General features: G+C 36.4%; 1 protein-coding gene across 1 annotated transcript; it reads right to left on the bottom strand.

Annotated features, from left to right (window-relative positions):
* LOC111601565 lies at positions 1-6094 on the bottom strand. Its single transcript, XM_023318211.2, has 3 exons — positions 5996-6094; positions 340-511; positions 1-170 (listed from the first exon to the last, which is right to left on the bottom strand). Exons 1-3 carry the CDS (start codon positions 6092-6094, stop codon positions 1-3), a joined length of 441 nt encoding a protein of 146 aa, XP_023173979.1.
* Between the last annotated feature and the right edge of the window lie 12506 nt (positions 6095-18600).

Genomic DNA, 18600 nt, shown 5'->3' with positions numbered 1-18600 from the left:
TTAGGGCCACAATTGATCAACAGTTGTCTGATACTTACGTCCCAGACATGTGTGCTTGCGGAACTGCAAGAATCCCTCGACGCAGCGGCAGGCACCGTCCAAGCAGCTGCTATTTGCCACCTTCATCGAGCACTGTTCGCTCACCTGGCAATCGCCGCCCAGTAGTTGAGCTGCAGTTAAAGAAACGAGATACGAGCTAAGTTATGTGCTATATGAGTAACGGCTCTTCTGCATTTATGCAAACAACTGAAGCACTTTTATTTGCAGACAAACAAACAAACAATAACGTCTTCAATAGAGACGTTTTTTGGTATGGGGGTTACTCAAAGATTGACTTACATGACAAACAGCGCTTGGAGTCCAATTGGACAAAGTAGGGCGCGCACTCGCAGTAGCCCAAAGCTGAGCAGCTGCTGCCCTTGATGAAATCTGTGCAGTCCATGTCATGCTGGCACTTGTCTCCCAGCTCCAAAGCCTGACTCGTGTTGAGCAGTGTGCATATGACAAAAATCTGAAAGAATATTAAAAATAAATAAGAATTATTTAGATTTTCGTTTAAGGGCAGAGCAGAAATAAAAAGTTAACAAATAAAAAGATATCTTTCAAGTTGTTAATGGAGTTTACAGGGAATTATATATATAATAGATACGACTAGATACTAGATAGTAACTATTAACTGCTATTTAATGCTAGATACTAGATCCGACTACATACTAGATACTAGATCCTACTTAATAATACATATTATATAATACTAGATACTAGATCAGACTAAATATTGTTTAACTCTTGAACCCCCTCTCATTCTGTGAACCCTAAAAAATATATTTTACTATTTAGTTTCTAGAGAAGTTACTAGAGTAGATGAACTAGTTAGTTACCCTAAGCACTCTCACAAGCTACTCAATTCAGATACAATAGTGTAAGTCGTAAAAGTTCTTCGAATCAATATGTTGCTTTGCTATTAGACCACATAATCTAGCAATCAAATAACAATCCATTCCACAAAACTTTCTAATGTGCAACACAGATGAGCCAACAGTTTCCGTTCTCTAATATTTCACTCAAGTCCCGTAGAAAAACACGTTCATAAAACATTAATCCACTCTAATCTGCTACAAATTATATGATAGCTGAGCGTCTAAAACATGCTACATCATGATGCTACAAGATTAAATTCATAGATCTTATATAATTATGTTGTAAAATGCAGATGATATAAGAATTATGGTTAATCAACAATTTAATAGTTAGCCAAGCATAAAATTTGCACAGCGTGAAGAGTTAGCCAACACGGACTAACCAAGCTAATTGTTTGAGCACACGAAATTGCCGTTAGCCAAAAGTCTTGGCCATGAAGTTGTAGTTTGCGTAGTCGAAAATCGCACAAGATACCAAACCAAGAGATACAATATTATTGTAGCTACTATTTTTATGAATGAAGAGCTGTGTGTGCGTGTGTGTGTGTTACGCGTGTATGTTTGTAACTGACAGTTAGTCAGATAAGTAGACGAACACGTTATAGATGCTCTAAAGATACAAGCACAAGTTGTAAAACAAAATTAACAGTTGCCTGAACACAAACACACACGCCCAGCCCATCCCAGCTCAGCTCAACTCAGATCTGAAAGAGCCAAACCCATTTGGGCTCTCTATAATTAAACACAACAGCAAAAGCAACAACAACAGCAGCTGCAAAGGGTACTGTAACACAATTCAGATACAGTTCTTGGCGCTTGTATCTTTTGGGCCGTTTGCAGTTAGAACGTGTGTATCTGAAAGATACAATGCGGAGCAGAGTACAATGCACTCGGCCAGTGTTAAGCGCCACACACCATTAATTATGCCAACTAAGCTCCACCTGCCACCCGCCCATCGCCCACTCTCTGCTTGGATTGAGTAACAATATCTATTTGCATAGTCCGGTTGGATAATAGAAAATGAAACGGTACTGCGCCATCTGATTTGTGTAATTATATTTTCATTTGATTTCCAGCTCAAATTTGCTGAGGCATTAAATTCAATGACAGCATTAAATTGTAATAGATATGCCTCTCGCCGCTCCGCGTCAAGTCCATTCCAAAAGGAATCCCAAATGGCAGTGGAAAACTAGCAAGCCAAGTTCTTTGCCAACAAATTTAACAACTTGCGACATAAGTTTACAGTTAGTTGTTGTTGTTGTGAAAAAAGAAGTTGAACCTGTATGCAACTCATGCTAGTTGCACAGATATTGTTGCTAGTCAGTTAATTGTTGCATATATTGTTTCAAAAGTTATTTTTATGAGTTTGTTGTTAATAATTTTCAAGATGAGAAATCTTGAAGAGGAATTTATGAATGTATTTTTGAGGCACCTAGAAATTAATAGATTTCTTTTCATTTCTGGAATCTATTAGTTACATAAATGTATGTAGATCTATTTTTATTTCTAGCATCTGTATTCATTATATGACCAGTTCAGGTTTTTTTTAATTTTATAAATAATAGAAAATCCAACTTACCATTCCTTTATTATCTAGACAAACTTATATCATAAAAATTATATCATAATATTATATCATAAAACTTATATCATAACATTTCATGTTTGTTTCTTCAAAACTACAAGTCAGATATCTATGACCCATCATGTTTACATTAGCCATCATATTATAATAAAATTATATCAAAATAATTTAAATCAATTTAATTCATATTTAAAAAAATCAGAACTAAGACAATTTCCAGCTTAAAATCTCCAAGAATTCACACATTCACAACTTCTTTCAGATATTACATTCAATCATATTATATAGTCTGCAACTCGCAGCCACTTTGTGCTCAAATCTGAGCAAATCTTCAGCTTCACCAGAGTTAACCTCTTTATATTCAAAATCTATAATAAAGCTATATAAAACTCTATTCTATGATTGCCACATTTAAGTGAATTGAATTTCACTTCCTCTTTTTCTATGTCTAAATGAATGTATATATATCTATATTACAGTTAGAATTTGGCCTTATGCACTTTTTTCCAACAATCATTTAACAACCACAATTTCTACTTATTTTCAATTGAATTTTTGTAGCTGCTGTTGTTGTCTTTAGCTGACACAAGCCGCAAAACTAAACGTGAGCTCATAACAAAACACTCAATAGCAGCAGCAGCAGCAATTGCTATTCGAGCTGTAAAAGAATGGAAACCGGCAGCAGTTTAAAAAGCATCGAAAGAGGCAGAGACAGAGTCAGAGTCAGAGATAGAGACAGAATCCCAGTTCCATTCTCAATTCTGAATTCTCAGCGGCAGCATCAATATAAAAGAAAAGAGTCAATAAAAAAATTGTTTAATTATGCTTTAGAGTGGCTTTTAAGCACGAGCAGAGAATGTGATCATTGTTGTTGGCCCATTAGAGTGGCCAAAGCATATGAAAGACTACCTATACCTGTGACTTGTTCTCTCTCCCTCTATCCCTGTCTCTCTCTCTCTGACCGTGTGGCAGGTTGACCCATTAAGCATTCAAGTTACTTTCATTGCCAGACGCTTTTGTTTGGCTAGCAGCAAACTTTCAAGTGCAAGAAATAACTGTTTAACTACAGCCGAAATATATATGTATATATAGTATATGGTATATGGCATATGGTAAGAGGATGCTAATAGCTATTGGCTGACAGGATTTGCCATCATAATACAGCTTCCACACGCACATCATTCATTTGGCGAGGCAGTGCTTGATTTATATTTTGTTTACGGCAACTCTTGCAATTTTAACGCTAATGAAGAAGTTGAACGCACGCCCCGGTGCCAGGCACACGTAATTTACTTGCAGCGTCGTAAAAGAACAGCAGCAGGACCAAGCGGCAACAGCCAGAAGCAACTGCAACAAAAACAGCAAATCATTTTTCGTGTTTTACAAATTACTTTCCTACAATTGTTGCTGTTGTTGTTGCTGTTGTTGTTGCTGCTGTTGTTATTGCTGTTGCAGTTTGTGTTTTGTTTAATGATCGTTGGGCGCCAGACTGTCTGCTGACCTTTGGCCAAGCAGCTGCCCGGCTAAAATGCAGGTGAAGAGGCTGCTGACCAGGGCAAAGCCCGAACAACGGCTAAGCAAACAACAAAAATGTGAATATAAATAATTACGTTACGTTTTTGGCACAGGTCGAAGAAAATTATGGTGAATATATATATATATATATATATATATATATATATATATATATATATATATATATATATATATATAATTGTATATATATATATATATATGAATTGCATAAGAAAGAAAATTCAAGACTGAAGAAATTACATTATATACTAGTTACAAATATTGATATTTATATATTGATATATACATAGATTGATTTGCATGTAATATTTTATTTGAATATATCATTGATCAGAGAACATATATCACATGCAATAGTATAAAGAATAAAAATAGATATAAATGAATATAATGGCAAACGAAAGAAACGAATCAGACATGAAGATCTTTGGCAGAAATTACAGTTTTAAAATGAAAAGATCTAAATAATTGTTATTAATATCTTATACTAATTTGATATATAGTGCTCAAAAATGTTTCATGAGTTGCAAAAATTGCATAAATAAATATATGAAAAATATATATAAATTAGTTGAAATGTCAAAAGACCTAAAGTCTTAAAAGTCTTTACCTAAAAAACTTAAAACCAGAATTAAAGAGCTTTGTTAGGTATCCAAAAGAAATAAGATAATTTGCACAAGTCAAATTAATATTTTATATAAATATATCATGTCTCAAAACATAGTGTAAAACTCTGATCTGTTCAAAAGTATCTTTAATATGTTTTAAACTGATTTTTGTATATTAAAATTTTTTATAATTTTTGTTACTTATTAATTATAAGTTAAGTTCCGCCATTTTTAATAAATATTCATAAACATATAAAAAATTATTTAAAAAAAAAAACAAATATTTTGCATTACTTATCAAGCAGACCTCGTATATGCAAAAATTTTTTATTGAAAATTCGAAAAGGTAAAGATTAATGATTACAGCATTATGAACTCTGTCATACATACTTGATAATATGAATATTTATGTCTTATAAAATGTATATATATATGTTATAATATTATGTCTTCTAATCAGTTCACTTTTATAGATTTTCCTATATATTTTTTAAAATATAAATGATAATACTTGGCTCTAGCTTAGCTTATCTTAATAAAAAGTATTTCTATTATTTAAAAAAAACATTTCTTTTACATTAATCTCAATTTCGCCTTCAACTCTTCCTATTATTAATTGGAATACGCTTTTACCCCACATTTATGAAATGCACATTTCTTGTTCTCAGCCATTTTCAACAAACATTTATTGCTTTAATAATTCAAATCTTAAGTTGGCTGGCGTGCCAGTGACAGAGCCAGGTAAGGCATAAAGGGCTTTTGTTCCCAAACCTAAATCCGAAAAAAAAATAGTGTAACTCCCACCGTTTTTTATTAGATTAATTTGCGTACATTATTCAGAGAGCTGAAGTGACGGACGCCCTGCTAGGCAAACAGTTAAGCTAACTGAAAGAGTTGTAGAGAGGAAGATGATGATGATCAGCATCGACGCCTTGGCCATCTATCAGACAGCGTTTGACCCAATGGCCGACTTCACAGCTCTTTCACACACTCAGCTCAAGCAGCTGTAACAGCTGTAAAAACTTGGCCAACGGCCCACGCTCAAAGTCAAAGGCGAACTTAAGTAAATGCCGAAACAGCCCACGCCAAAAGGTAAATATAGAAATATATTTTATGCTGAACAATGCTTTGACAATAATTGAAGTTTTTTTTTTGGGAGCAGTTCGCATTGGCAACGCCCCAAAAAATATGAAATGATGTGGCAACCCCGTTTGACGCCGATCAATGGGTTTTTTGCAAATTGAGCGATGTTTGTCAACACTGCAGTGCATAGCTAGGTATGCGTGAGTGTATGTGTGTGTAAGTGGCTGCGTGTTGTATTTGTTGTTTTATTCATGTGGACTTACCGCTAAAAGCCGCTTAACCGTAAAAGCTTCGCCGAGCAACGCGCTATTTGCAGGTTGCTTTCTCGTCGCAGCCGACGTCGACGTCGGCGTCGCTGTCATTGTTGTTGCTGCTGCTGCGGCTGTTGCTGTTGCTATTGTTGTTGCTCTCACAGAGCGTTCGCTTCCAAGAAGATGTTGCCAGCTAGGTGTTTGTTGTCAAATGCAACTGGCCTTGTCGTTGTTTTTGTTGCTGCCTTTGCTATGTGTATTTATTTTCGTTATTGTTGTTGTTGTTGTGTGGTTCACAACCTTTGAACTTGACGTGGGTCAAAACGGAAATGAAACGAAACGAAACGAAGCCAAACGAAAACGTTAAACGTACGCTCAAAGCTCAACAACAACAAAATAATAATAATAAAAATAATAATAATAATAATAATAATAATAACAATAATGAAATATATGTGAATGTGTTTTTTTTATAGCCTGTTGCCGGCCGGCTCGCACGCCCCTTATTCGCATTCACTGGGCGCAGCCCGTGCGCTCCACTTACAACATAAAAAAAGAAGCACCGACAAAAACGAAAGACTTAGGCAACGAACTTGAAATTAACACCTGGCTGCCCATAATTGTTTTTGGTTTTCTACTTCGCTATTTTCACTTGCTGTGACGACCTTTGTCTATTTTTTTTTTTAATAGAACTGTCTTGAATATTTTTGGGGCTGCCTCCTCTTTTTCTTCGTCTTCCTCATCTTTTTTTTTCGTTAGTTATAAAATCTCATTTTATTGCAATGTGTGTGCTTGGGAATGTGACGACAGCGTGTTGTCTGTCAGCTCCACAACCGTTAGGCGGCATTCAATTTTTGGTCGGATTTGGGCTACTTCCCAGCTAAGATCTCTGTGCATGCTGTGCTTGTTGTTGTTGCTGTTGCTGTAGTTTTTATAACTTAATAATAAAAAAACTTATAGGCGTTGCCTGACTTAGAGTTCCGTTTAAAGTGGGCTGCAACCCAAAGAGCCGCAAGCTGTGCACATAAAAATTAGTGAGCAACGTTGTCTGTGTGGCCCATTAAACTGCAGTCAGCCTATGCTAATGCCTTGGGGCAGGCATACACACACACATATAGTTGGATGCTGCACAGCTATAACCTATTGACCAATAATGCTCTTGTAAATTATAGCGCTGCGAACAGTGAGAAAATGCTCTGAGCAACTCAAGTTCTGATTGAAGTTGGTTAAAGATATATATATGTATTTCTAATATATATATATGTATATATATAATATGTGATATGTATATATAAATATGCTATATAGTGCTGTTTGCCAAAGAGACGTTTCTCTTTATATTGTTAGTTACTTTCCATATTTCCGTATTTCCTGTTTCATCTTTACAACTTTAAAAATTTATAAATTTCGAAGCACTCTAGTTATTATCTTTTCCTATTACTGAGAGTTCAGTTAATATGTTTCATATTCATAACTCGCAAATATACTAATGACATACCTAAGCCTATCTCAATGCAGTTCATCATATTCCCTTATATCTTTCCAGTCTTAGAAACTTCTATCTTTATCCTCTATATATTTATTTAAATAAATTCATTATTGTAATTTTGTATTTATGTCTTGTTTTCTCTTTTCACTTCCAAAAATTATATATTAATATGTATATATATAGATGTAGATGTTTAAGAAGATAAAAAAACAAAAACTATGAACATTTTCATAATATTCTCTAAAATATTTGTAAATTTTTGCTATCCTTATATAAAGAAGCTACCATAAAAACTTTGATCACAGTCAAAATATATTATTAAAAAAAAATTGAAACAATTTTTTTTTCAAATTTTTATCTGGATGAAAAAAGAGCTAAAGCAACCACAGAAATTTTTCGCCAAAAATAACAGAATATATATACATATATATAAATAAATCTGTAATTTTTCTGTAACTGCATTACAACAAAGATAGTTCCTTAAGAAGGACTTACTTTGCTGCAGCATGGAAAGTATCTTTAACTTTTGCCCATATAATTCCCATATATAGTATGTGTTTCTTCCATATCCCCTATGTACTGTACTTTAAATAAATTTTAATCTAAAATTCTCAAGGATTACATTATACTAACTGAAGTTATCAATTTATCAATAACTCTTGCAACAAGGTTTTTCCTAATTATATTTTCCTATTTTCCTACGTTGCCCTAAACCAAACACAATTTCGCACAGTGTAGTCACGTTGCTGTTGCTGCTGCTAGTGGTTATTTTCTTCTTCTTCTCAGCAAGTCCTGGCAAATGATGATTATTTGCATTGCGGTCAAAGTGCAAGTGCAGGGGGCGTCGTCAAGCGCTGCCAAAGGGGCAGGCATTCAATCAGCTAAGCAGCGCAGGGCAAAAGATTGATTGCTAACGCTGACCCACTCACAGGAGCTGCAGCAGGATGCGAGTCGAGGATGCCAAGTGCCAGCTGCAGAATTCATGTGGCCACGCAGCGTGTGTGTGTGTGTAGTTAGAAGAAGTGTTGCGGCTGCTGCAAGCAACCGCAAAACTGCAAATGGAGTTGCAGAGTGCATTTTTCTTGCTCATTTTTTATTTCGATTCTATGTTTTTCTTCCCCTCCCCATTTTTTTTGTATTTGCGGTTTTCGCTTGATCGCACTTTGGTTGGTCTATCGGTCGCTGGGTCGTCATCAATGCAGCAGCCATGGACATAAACTTGGCAGCATAAAAAGAAGCACACACACACACATACAGAGAGAGACACATACACATGGATAGAGGCTAAAAAGCAGCGCGATTTTTGCACCGTTATGCGCCCAATATGGCAATGCAGCGTGCTAGAGCGAGAGAGCGCTAACACATGTGCAGCTACAGCAGCAGCATCAACTGTTGCTGCTGCTGCTGCAGCAGTTGTTGCATCTGCATCTCCTCCCAAACTAGCCAAGGCAGGAGTGTCTTCATCTGCTTGCCTCTGACTCTGACTGCGCTCCTCTGCAGCTCTGCAGCTCTGCCTGCAACTCGTCTTCACTTGACTGCGTTCCATGTTTGTTTGTTTGTTTGTTTGCTTTTTCGAGTGTGAGTGTGTGTGTTTAGAATGCGCAAGACAGAAATTACAGTCGCCGCTGGCCGCGCCTTGGACATGGACAACAACTGCCACACACACATACACAGATAGGTGCCCCCTCCATCTCCTTTTGGCTGGACATGGACAAAATCAACGCCGTCACAGCCCCAAACAGCAAACACACAAAAAAAACCCCATTGAAGCGACGTTCTACGAGAGATCGAGACCGTAACAGCAACAGCAACAACAACAACACAAGCGAGTTGGTGAAATTCTTGAACAGCTTTTTTGGCCAGGCGCATAAAATAACGTACATATTAAATGCAACACATTAGACCTAATTATTATTATTCATTTTTAATATTATTATTTATTTGTTTATTTCAGTATTTTTCTGTTTAGCACACGCGTCGCGCACTGTTTTCTTATTTTTTATACATTTTTATATATTTTTCAAATATATTTTACCATTAAATGTTAAAATTTGCACTGTATTTTACTTCGCTACTCTTTTCAATTTTTTGTTCAAATTTTCTTTCTTTTTTGTGGTTCGTTTGGAGGCGAGCTGGGCACGTCCGCACGTTACGTTGGTCAGCAACGAACTGAAGAGGAGCACGCCAACGACGGACTTAAGAACTAAGACAGCAGCCGTTTGCAGACACGAAGAAGTTACCAACGCCGGCTGCGGCTGCGACGCCAGCTTAAAAGCTCCAGCCAAAGTCAAAGTCAAGGCAGCGCAGCCGCAGACGCAGCCGCAGCGCCAGCGACAGCAGCTGGAAGCTTTGCGCAGTCTTGGAAATCGGACGTTGCGACGACGCAGACACGACAAGTGCCGTCGTCGTCGTCGCTGCTGCTGCTCTTGCTGCTACCCTTGTTGTTGTTGTTATTATTTTCTTGCACTATGTTAATGTGGCCGCTGCGACTGCGGAGGCTGCTGGCGTTGCTGTTGTTGCTGTTGTCGTCTGTTATGCTGTGTGTGCTTTATTTGTTTCTTTAATTATGAGTGTCAGTTGGGGACAGTTGCAAGCGCAGATTAAAGCAGATAAACGTAACCTACACACACATACAAACATTCACATACATCTCACACCTACATCCACTTCTATTTCTAGTTGAGTTTTTCACTTTTCGCGCACAATTAACCGTTTTTTTTTTTGTCATTTGCTTCCGCCAGTGTTGAGCAATCGCTTCAATTTTGTACTAAGCCAACTAAAGACGTGCCGCAATTCTACTCCGAAAATAAACAATAGCATTTCACGCTAATTGAATAATGCGTTCGTTCGGGTGTCTTCCAGAGTCGCTGCGACTCGGACTGAACGGGCATAGGCTCTTTAAAATTTACAAAATTATAATTTAATGGCTTTAAATTGGTCGCTTGGGGTGTAATTTTCGCATTTGCGTTCATTTCGAGTTGAATCTGACCCGCCAAATTGCCGGAGAAACTGTTGATTCAGTCCGGACGGTGACTTGACCAATGGGAGTGGTTCAAAGGGTTTCCAAATAGAAAAAGGAAACCTTTTTTAAACAAAGCATTAAACATGGTTCCAGAAATGAAAAATTTAGTATCAAATAAGAAGAATGTATTATCAAATAGTTTTTTAAAAAGTATTTAAAAATGTAAAAAAATAAATAAATAAATAAAAATAAAAATATTTATAAATTTGTATTAAAAACTAGATAACATATTCTTTATTTTAAATTTTAATTTTATGTTTTTATATATTATAGAAATCAATTTTAACAAATATATTATAAATTTATTTAAAATTTTTATAAAATATAAAAGAATAATTTTAGAAATATTTATAAAATAATTTTATTATAATCTTAAACAAAACATTTTATATTTTTAACAATATTTGTATTATCTGTATTATACATGCATATAAATATAAGTAGATATATCTTTTTAAAGTTATATTTATTAACATATTTATTACAATATATTTTAGTTACTATGTAGTTTCTCTCATTCAATTTAAAGGGAAAATTCTTTATGAAAGTATTTACATTACTATATATTGTTTAATCTACATAAGTATCTATATTAATAGATTGATTTCGGCCCACGCCCAATAAACTTCTTGTACTACCCACGCACACTCATATAGAGAGCAATCGCCTTCGCATAAGAAGCGTAAAAAATTTTTTTTTTATATTGTGCCAAGTGGGCACTTGAAAGCGTTGATCTTTTTATTTTTTTTTTTCTTATATGTGATTTCATTTTCTTTCTCTTGAGCTTTGAGAAAAAGACAAAAAAATTGCTTCGATTTTGGTAAAGTTTTTTCGTACACAAAACTTAATTTGAAGATTTATATTGAGGACCGGAAGGCGCAAGACTTCAGCTTGATTGTCCCACAGGCAGAACCATATACGTATAAATATAAATCAATAATTGACGCTGATTGAGGAGGAGAGAAAAAAGAATGGAGAAATGATCTTCAGTATTTTTGATTATTTATTGAGTCGGGTTGAGGGAACTGTGAATACTTTATTTTTTGCCAAAAATTAATGAAGCACAACGAAAGCATATTCATTTAATTTGTTAGCACGGCGAACAAATTTGCATTTCGGAGGCGGACTTTATCAATAACATAGGTCATTAATAAAGCAATCAACATATCAAAGGCGATTATTCACCCTCGTTAGCGTTCGAGCAACTTACAATGGTCGATCATGTTAACATATGCTAAAGGGTGTGAAGCTACAGATAACGGAAATGCCAGAGAACATTAAATTGTTAATATAATAGTATATATAGTAGAAAATGGTATAGAATTACTAGATGGAGTAATTCCATAACAACAAAGATTTAATATTCCCTGCATAATTTCTCTTTGGATCTTTAGTTTCTATTTTGGATTTTCTACCTTTGTCATTGTCTACAGCTGATTTCTAGTCTTTTTTGTGTTAATCCTTAATTCTTTTTTGCATTCGTTATTCTGCTTCGTTTTATTCCTTTCCCTTCCTCATTTCTTGTTCCTCCCACAACTTCTATTTATTGAATTACTTATTTACTTGTCCTTCGTGTCTATAAGCTTCCTTCTTTCTATTTGTTCTTTTTCATTTTCATTTTCATTTCCCGTTTCTTCTGCCTCATTCTTTCTTCCACATTTTCGTCTACTTTCATCTTTTTTTCTTATATCTTCCTCCTTTTTCCTTTCCGTTTTCCTTTTCTTTTTTCCTATTTTCTGCCCTCTTCCGTCTTCTTTCTTCCTTTTTGCTTCCTATTTCTTCCTTCCTACTTCATTCTTCCTTTTTCCTTTTTCGTTCTCCAGTCTTCAGTCTTCACTCTTCCCACTTCCGTTTTCCTTCTTCCTCATTGCTTCTTCCTTCTTCCTCTTATCCTACTTCCTACTATCTCCTCCCTCATTCTTACTTCTCCCCCACATTTCCTCTTCCTATTATTTCTTTTCCTGCTCCACTTACATCTCTTACACTTGCTTTTTTTCTTTCCCTCCGACAGACTCTTAACCCTCATCCACAAGACCCTTTACAAATTAAAGTAATTCTCTAACAATTGATTTCACATACGATTCACTTTATAGAGCTGTGTGTCTTAATGCAACTTCTAATCAGATCTCTCTCTCTCCCATTCTCTGTGTCATAGAAACCCCAGCGCACAATGGACAGCAAAGCGAATTGTGTTAAAAACCATAAAATTGTTATTAAAAGTCTTAACAGACACAACAAATGTCACGCCCCCACCTCCTACGGCTGCTGCAACGCATTGGCGGCACTTTTAACAATGAAAAGCAAAAGTAAATCGAAATCAAAGTCAAAGCTGCAATGGAGAAATGTGGCCCAGCATCCACATCCACATCGACAGCAACTGCTAAACAATTGAAAATTGTTTTTTTTTGTTGCTGTTGTCTTCTTCTTGTTGTTTTTCTACAACAACTTCTCTCTTATTCATTGGCGGGCAACACGTGCCAGGTGTCTGGGTGGCTGTATGCGGCTGAGGCAGGTAAAAGGGGGCAGTTGCATAGTCAAGTGCCGGCGCTGTGCACAACCTGTCGCTACCACAGGCGATGGCAGTGGCAGTGGCAGAGCCACCGTTAGCTCATATCATATAGAGGAGGGGGCGCACACGTTTGCCCTGCCCCACAAACACATAACACACACACACACACACACTTGTTCATGGAGATCTTAAACTTTCATTTATACAATTGTCTTCAAACTGTGCAGCGATCACTTTTTGTCTGCTCTAAGAGTATGTGTGTGTGTGTGCTGCTGCTCCGAAATGAAAGTCGGAACAAAATGGTTTTGCTTTTGGAATTTTTGTTCAAAAAAAATACATTTGTGTAGTTGCTGCTGCTGCTGCTGCTGCGACTGCTGCTGCTGCTGCTGTTCATTTGTTATGGGCCACAAGCGTCAAGCATTTGCTTTATTGCAGTTTTCATATATGCTTCTGTGCCAAAGGAAAGGCCACGCGGAACGCGAGTTGACTTGGGCCCAATATCTCATTAAATCTAAATGGACTTTTTTCTTTTTCACTCTCCCTCTTTCGCTCTCTCTCTCTCTGGCGCGCTCTCTACCCCTTTTTGGCAGTGGAAAAAACTTTCGCCGATGCAGTGGCTCCAGCATTCGAGCGCTCCGCGGCTTCCTACAGCTCCTGCTGACCTTGCCTCGAAAGCGGGCACGCTCCCATTTTTGGGCTGCTCACGTTTTGCGCTGCGTAGAGCCCTTGTAAATTGTGCTGGGTCATTGGCCGGCTTGCCAAAAATAAAGAGCGGCGGCGGCATGGAGGTTTTGTAAAAGAACTTTAAATTTAACTTTAAACTGGTTATTATAATTTTTTTCGGTTTCGCAGAATCGACGCAGGCAGAAAGACGGAAGGCAGAAGGCAAAAAGGCAAAGCCCATTAGTTGGCCTCATTCTTGGCCAGGAAATCTTGGTTGGGGCCGTGCTGCAAGCGGCTTCGTGACAAATATGAATATTTCGAGCTTATGAAAACGAGCCAAAAACAAAAAAAAAAAAACTGTGTGGCATGCATCTACAGAGATCGCCCTGACCACCTGCCATCTCTGTCTCTTTGCTGCTCCTGCCTCGTGTAGCATGCAACGAACGCGGAAGTATTTAACGTGTTTGTTTGTCCATACGAATGCCTGCTGGCTCCAGCTGCAGCTTCGACTTTATAGCAAAGCGACCACTGTTGCTGCTGCTTCTTCTTCTTCTGCAGCTTCTTCTCATACTTTGTCTTCTTCTTCTTCTGCTACGTTTGGTGAAAAGTGTTTTGTATGCAAATCATTGAAATTACATATTATGGCCAGTTGGCAGTCGTAAGTAGCAGTTGGCCAGCGACTCGCCTGACATGCACCAGAACGGACCACAGCTACAAGCCGAAGCCCAACAAACGAGGCATTTGAATGGCTGGCTGCCTGGTTGCCTGGCTGTTTGCAAGCGGCAGCAGCTGAAGTCTTCATATGGCTCAGCCAAATACTGGGGGGGTCGCCCCATCCAATGTTGCCGCCCGGCTGCAATTGCAGTCGACATCTGATGCTGCTGCTGCTGCTGCTGCTGCTGCTGCTGCTGCTACTGCTGCTGCTACTGCTGCCTTCAAGCAAACCATGTGATATGCCTTGCCACAGCGACAGCTCATAAATTCATTAGACCTTGCCGCCAAATGTAGATAGTCTAGCTGCCACAAATGCCCACGCATTTCACAGGCAACAACGCACAATTAGCAACATTTAAGATACGGCGCACTTTTGTTAGTATTTTTTGTTTGAAAATAGAAACTCTGAAGATACCTACGGAGTTTTTCGATTTATTGATAAGCAAAAATTAAATTAAATTTTTTTAAAAATTTTTTTATCAGGAATGAAGCTGGCATTAACCGCGCTCGAATTATATCGAATTAAAAAAGTTTAAAAGAAATTGTAAAATATAATATTATTATATATTTTGTGTCTTAATCATATATATGATATATATGATATATTAAGTATGATATAAGAGCTGAACATGATCTCGGATACATTAGTAAAGATATCATATACTCCAGAGAAGGGCAAAATGTAAAAATTTATATATATATATATTATATATATATATATATATATATATATATATTTTTTTTTTAAAAGAAACTTTTTTCAAATTAAAATTTTTAAAGTTATAATTTTGCACTACATTTCATGCTTCAAATACTATTATTTGTATAGACTTTAACCAAGTCAAGCTATGACTGCCAATTTGTATGATGTGCAAAAAATGCAGATGATTCTCCCTTGTCAAAAATCTACAAAAATTTCCGTTGCTGTCGCTGAATACGAAAAAAAAAAATAACGAAACAAAACTAAAAGAAATAAAAATTCCAAGCGGCGTGACAGGCGTGAAGTTTTGGTAAACCCTTCACGCCAATGGATTGCTGTGTCGGTGCCTAGATGGAGGATGACTTTTAAGTTGTACGGGGTGAAAATCAAAAGAAAAGAAATTTAATTATAGTTTAATGACAGCACGCAAATAGTCGACAAATGTGAGTATTAGAGTTTCAGTTTGGTTCACTCTGTGCCATCTTCCGCCTCTCAATATATTTTTAGTTTCGATACCCTGTAGAAAATGAAGGTGGGTATAGATGGGTACAGATATCAGTAAGAGAAGTGAAATTTATAAAATCTACAGTCTGTAGCAGCTGCTGGTTAATGCAGCTATTAAAGCCGCTGCCATTATGGTTTGCTTATAGGGTATATGCTCATCGAGCTCTATGGAAGACTTATATGTTTATTTACTTCATACAGCATAATAACAGTCAACAAGTTTAATGCTCCAAGCTTCAGTCGAAATGAGAAGACGAATTAACTACTCTCCACTCCACCTTCACTTAGAGGGCATCTCCACGTCGTGCAGTGCCCAGCAGAGCATTTTTTTTTTAGTTTTTTTCGATGTCGTCGAAAGTAAAATTTCCAATTGATTTTTGTTTGGGCTTTTGTGCTTTGTACGTTTTACACGCTTTTCGTTTTTATTATGCGAATTGCGGACACATTTGGCAAAATGGCAAAGGCAAAGGCAAAGGCAGAGGCAGAGACAGCGACAGAGGCAAAGCAAATGCCAAACATCATTTGGCTACAGCATGAACCGAAGGAGAAATGATGGCAGATTCATTCCAGTAAGTAAGCTGCTGCTGCTGCTGGTGGTGCCGCTGCACAGGCCAAGCACTTTCATCTCCGCTTACGCAGCATGAGATTCAGATTTGTAAAGCCGGCAAAACCAAACTCCAAATCTCAGAGGCCACACGGACGGACAGACGAAGCCGGCCTGTGTGACTTACTCGCTAGTCTGGCTTCTACCTTGCCCCATTGTTGGGCTCTTTGACTGGGGTTTCGTTTTCAATTTTTGAAAGCTCATCGTGCACGAGGTCAATGGAGAGCAGCAGCAGCTAACGCGACGCTTTTTTACGCTGTCTGGCAACATTTGCTTTCAACAGCATGTTTTTTTTGCAACAATATTTCCGAGAAATGCAACTGAGAATGCCCCGAAAGTTAAACCAACAGATGATCTTTCCAGATTTTAAGGAAGAGCCGTAAGAGCGTAGCCTGAAAGTATGCACATACATATGCGTAAGGGCTCAGGGCGGAAGTAAGAGCAAACTGCGACAATAGTTCATTCAATTTGATTTCTTGAGAAATAATTTTAAAAAATATTTAATTAAAAATATATATTTTAAAAAAATTTTAAAAAAATTAAAAGTAAACAACACAATTTTAATGTTTATTTTATAAACAACAAATAATCATATAAATAAAAAATAAATAAATATCACTATATATTTTATAAAAAGAAAATAAATTAATTAAAATTTTTGTATAAGCAAAATTTCTTGAAATAATTTAATAAATATAAATAAATATTTTTTTTATATATATATATATATATATTTTTTTTTTATTTTTTATATATATTTATACATATATATATTATACATATATGTATATATACATAATATATTAATATAATTATATTTAAGTTATTTATAAATATAATTAATTTTACAACTTATTTTTAAACAAAAAAGATCATTAAAAAAGCATTCAAATCAATAAACATAAAAGTTTAATGGCTATTTCTGTTTGATCGAATGTCTCTCTTTTTAGTTTGACTGTTTTTGCAGCTCTTGAGGCCGCCTGCGGGTGTCGCACACTCGACCGGCTTTGGGGGAACTTGGCGACTTGAACTAGCAACTCCCCAGCTGGGCACAGTGCTCGTAGTGATGTGCTAACGATCGCCAGCAGCGAGTGCTGACTGTTGGGCAATTAATCTTCTACAATTCGAGGTTCGTCTCGCTTATAGCATACAATATTCGTGTGTGTTGTGCGTTCGCTTTGTTAATTGATAGCAAAATTACAATGTTTTTTTTTAAGGCACTTTCACTTGAATGATCCAAAAGACTTGCAGCGAAAGACCCGTTTAAATTGACAAATATTTGCGGTCTAATGAGTATCTTTTTGGCTCTTCTTTTTTATCTTTTTGCACACACAGCATCCAGCAACAACAACAAGCTTTTTCGGAAAGTGTGATGATAAATGGTGTTTAAAGCAGGTGGTAAACTGTGACTGTGACTTAGAGAGCTGCCTGACTGTAGGTGCCACAAAAAGTGGCTAAGCGCAGTATGGCATATTAAAATACTGGTAGCTAATTTACACGTGTGAACATTTCGACTTCGAAAACAAGATTATCGAAAAGAAATGTTGAAGATTCAAAAAAAAAAAGACTAAACGTTTTTATTTTTTCGCTAATTGTTTAAGGCAAAATACATATATTAGAGAGATGTAACAGAACTGTAAGAGAGAGAGAGAGAGAGAGATATATAAATGTAACAAAAAGCTATAATTTTAAAAGTAAGTTAAGCGCTCTGGCAGGCAGTGCATGAACATGATATACCCTGTGTCCATTCCAATCCAAACGAAGATTTAGTTATTTGAATTGGCTTCAGATATATTACAAGCCAGACTAACCAATAGGTTCCCCTTGAGTTCAGTCAGCTGAGCATGCAGCTCAGAAGCATCCCCACTAGAGCACTTCAGAGCAAAATCACCAAATAGTCAACTCCCTGATCTATACATGCTATATTCCTTTTATTTTAAGTCTAAGTAATTCATAGTTATTCTATCTTAAGATATGCGTTGGCTTAATTCTGTATCTATATCTAAATTGAGAAGTTTTATTTCTGAAAGATAAACAACAAATTCAGTTCTTCGTCCATTTCTTTATTAACTCGACTGCCTCCGGCTCTGCCAAATTATTCATTTAGTTTTACGACCTATTGATTCTCACTTATTTTACTGAATTCTATATGCCAAATTTTATATGGAGTCAAGTGAGGCGAATTCGCTTGACTCAGTGCATCGCACTCAATCAATTCAATTCAATTGCAGTTCATTGAATTTAACGCTTATGTTTCTATATTGATCAGAAGCCAATTCAAGGGAGTTCAAAGAAAATGAAATAACTAATAAGCTAAATAGATAGAGCGCCCATAAGCAGCACCACAGAATCTGCATATAAAAAGTGAAATATTCAACTCGAACTTTCCTTCAACTATGCTTGAGTAATAGC

The sequence above is a fragment of the Drosophila hydei genome, unplaced genomic scaffold (genome assembly GCF_003285905.1).
Source record: "Drosophila hydei strain 15085-1641.00,03,60 unplaced genomic scaffold, DhydRS2 tig00008128-arrow-arrow-pilon, whole genome shotgun sequence".
NCBI lineage: Eukaryota > Metazoa > Arthropoda > Insecta > Diptera > Drosophilidae > Drosophila > Drosophila hydei.
This window is presented reverse-complemented; position numbering and strand designations above follow the sequence as displayed.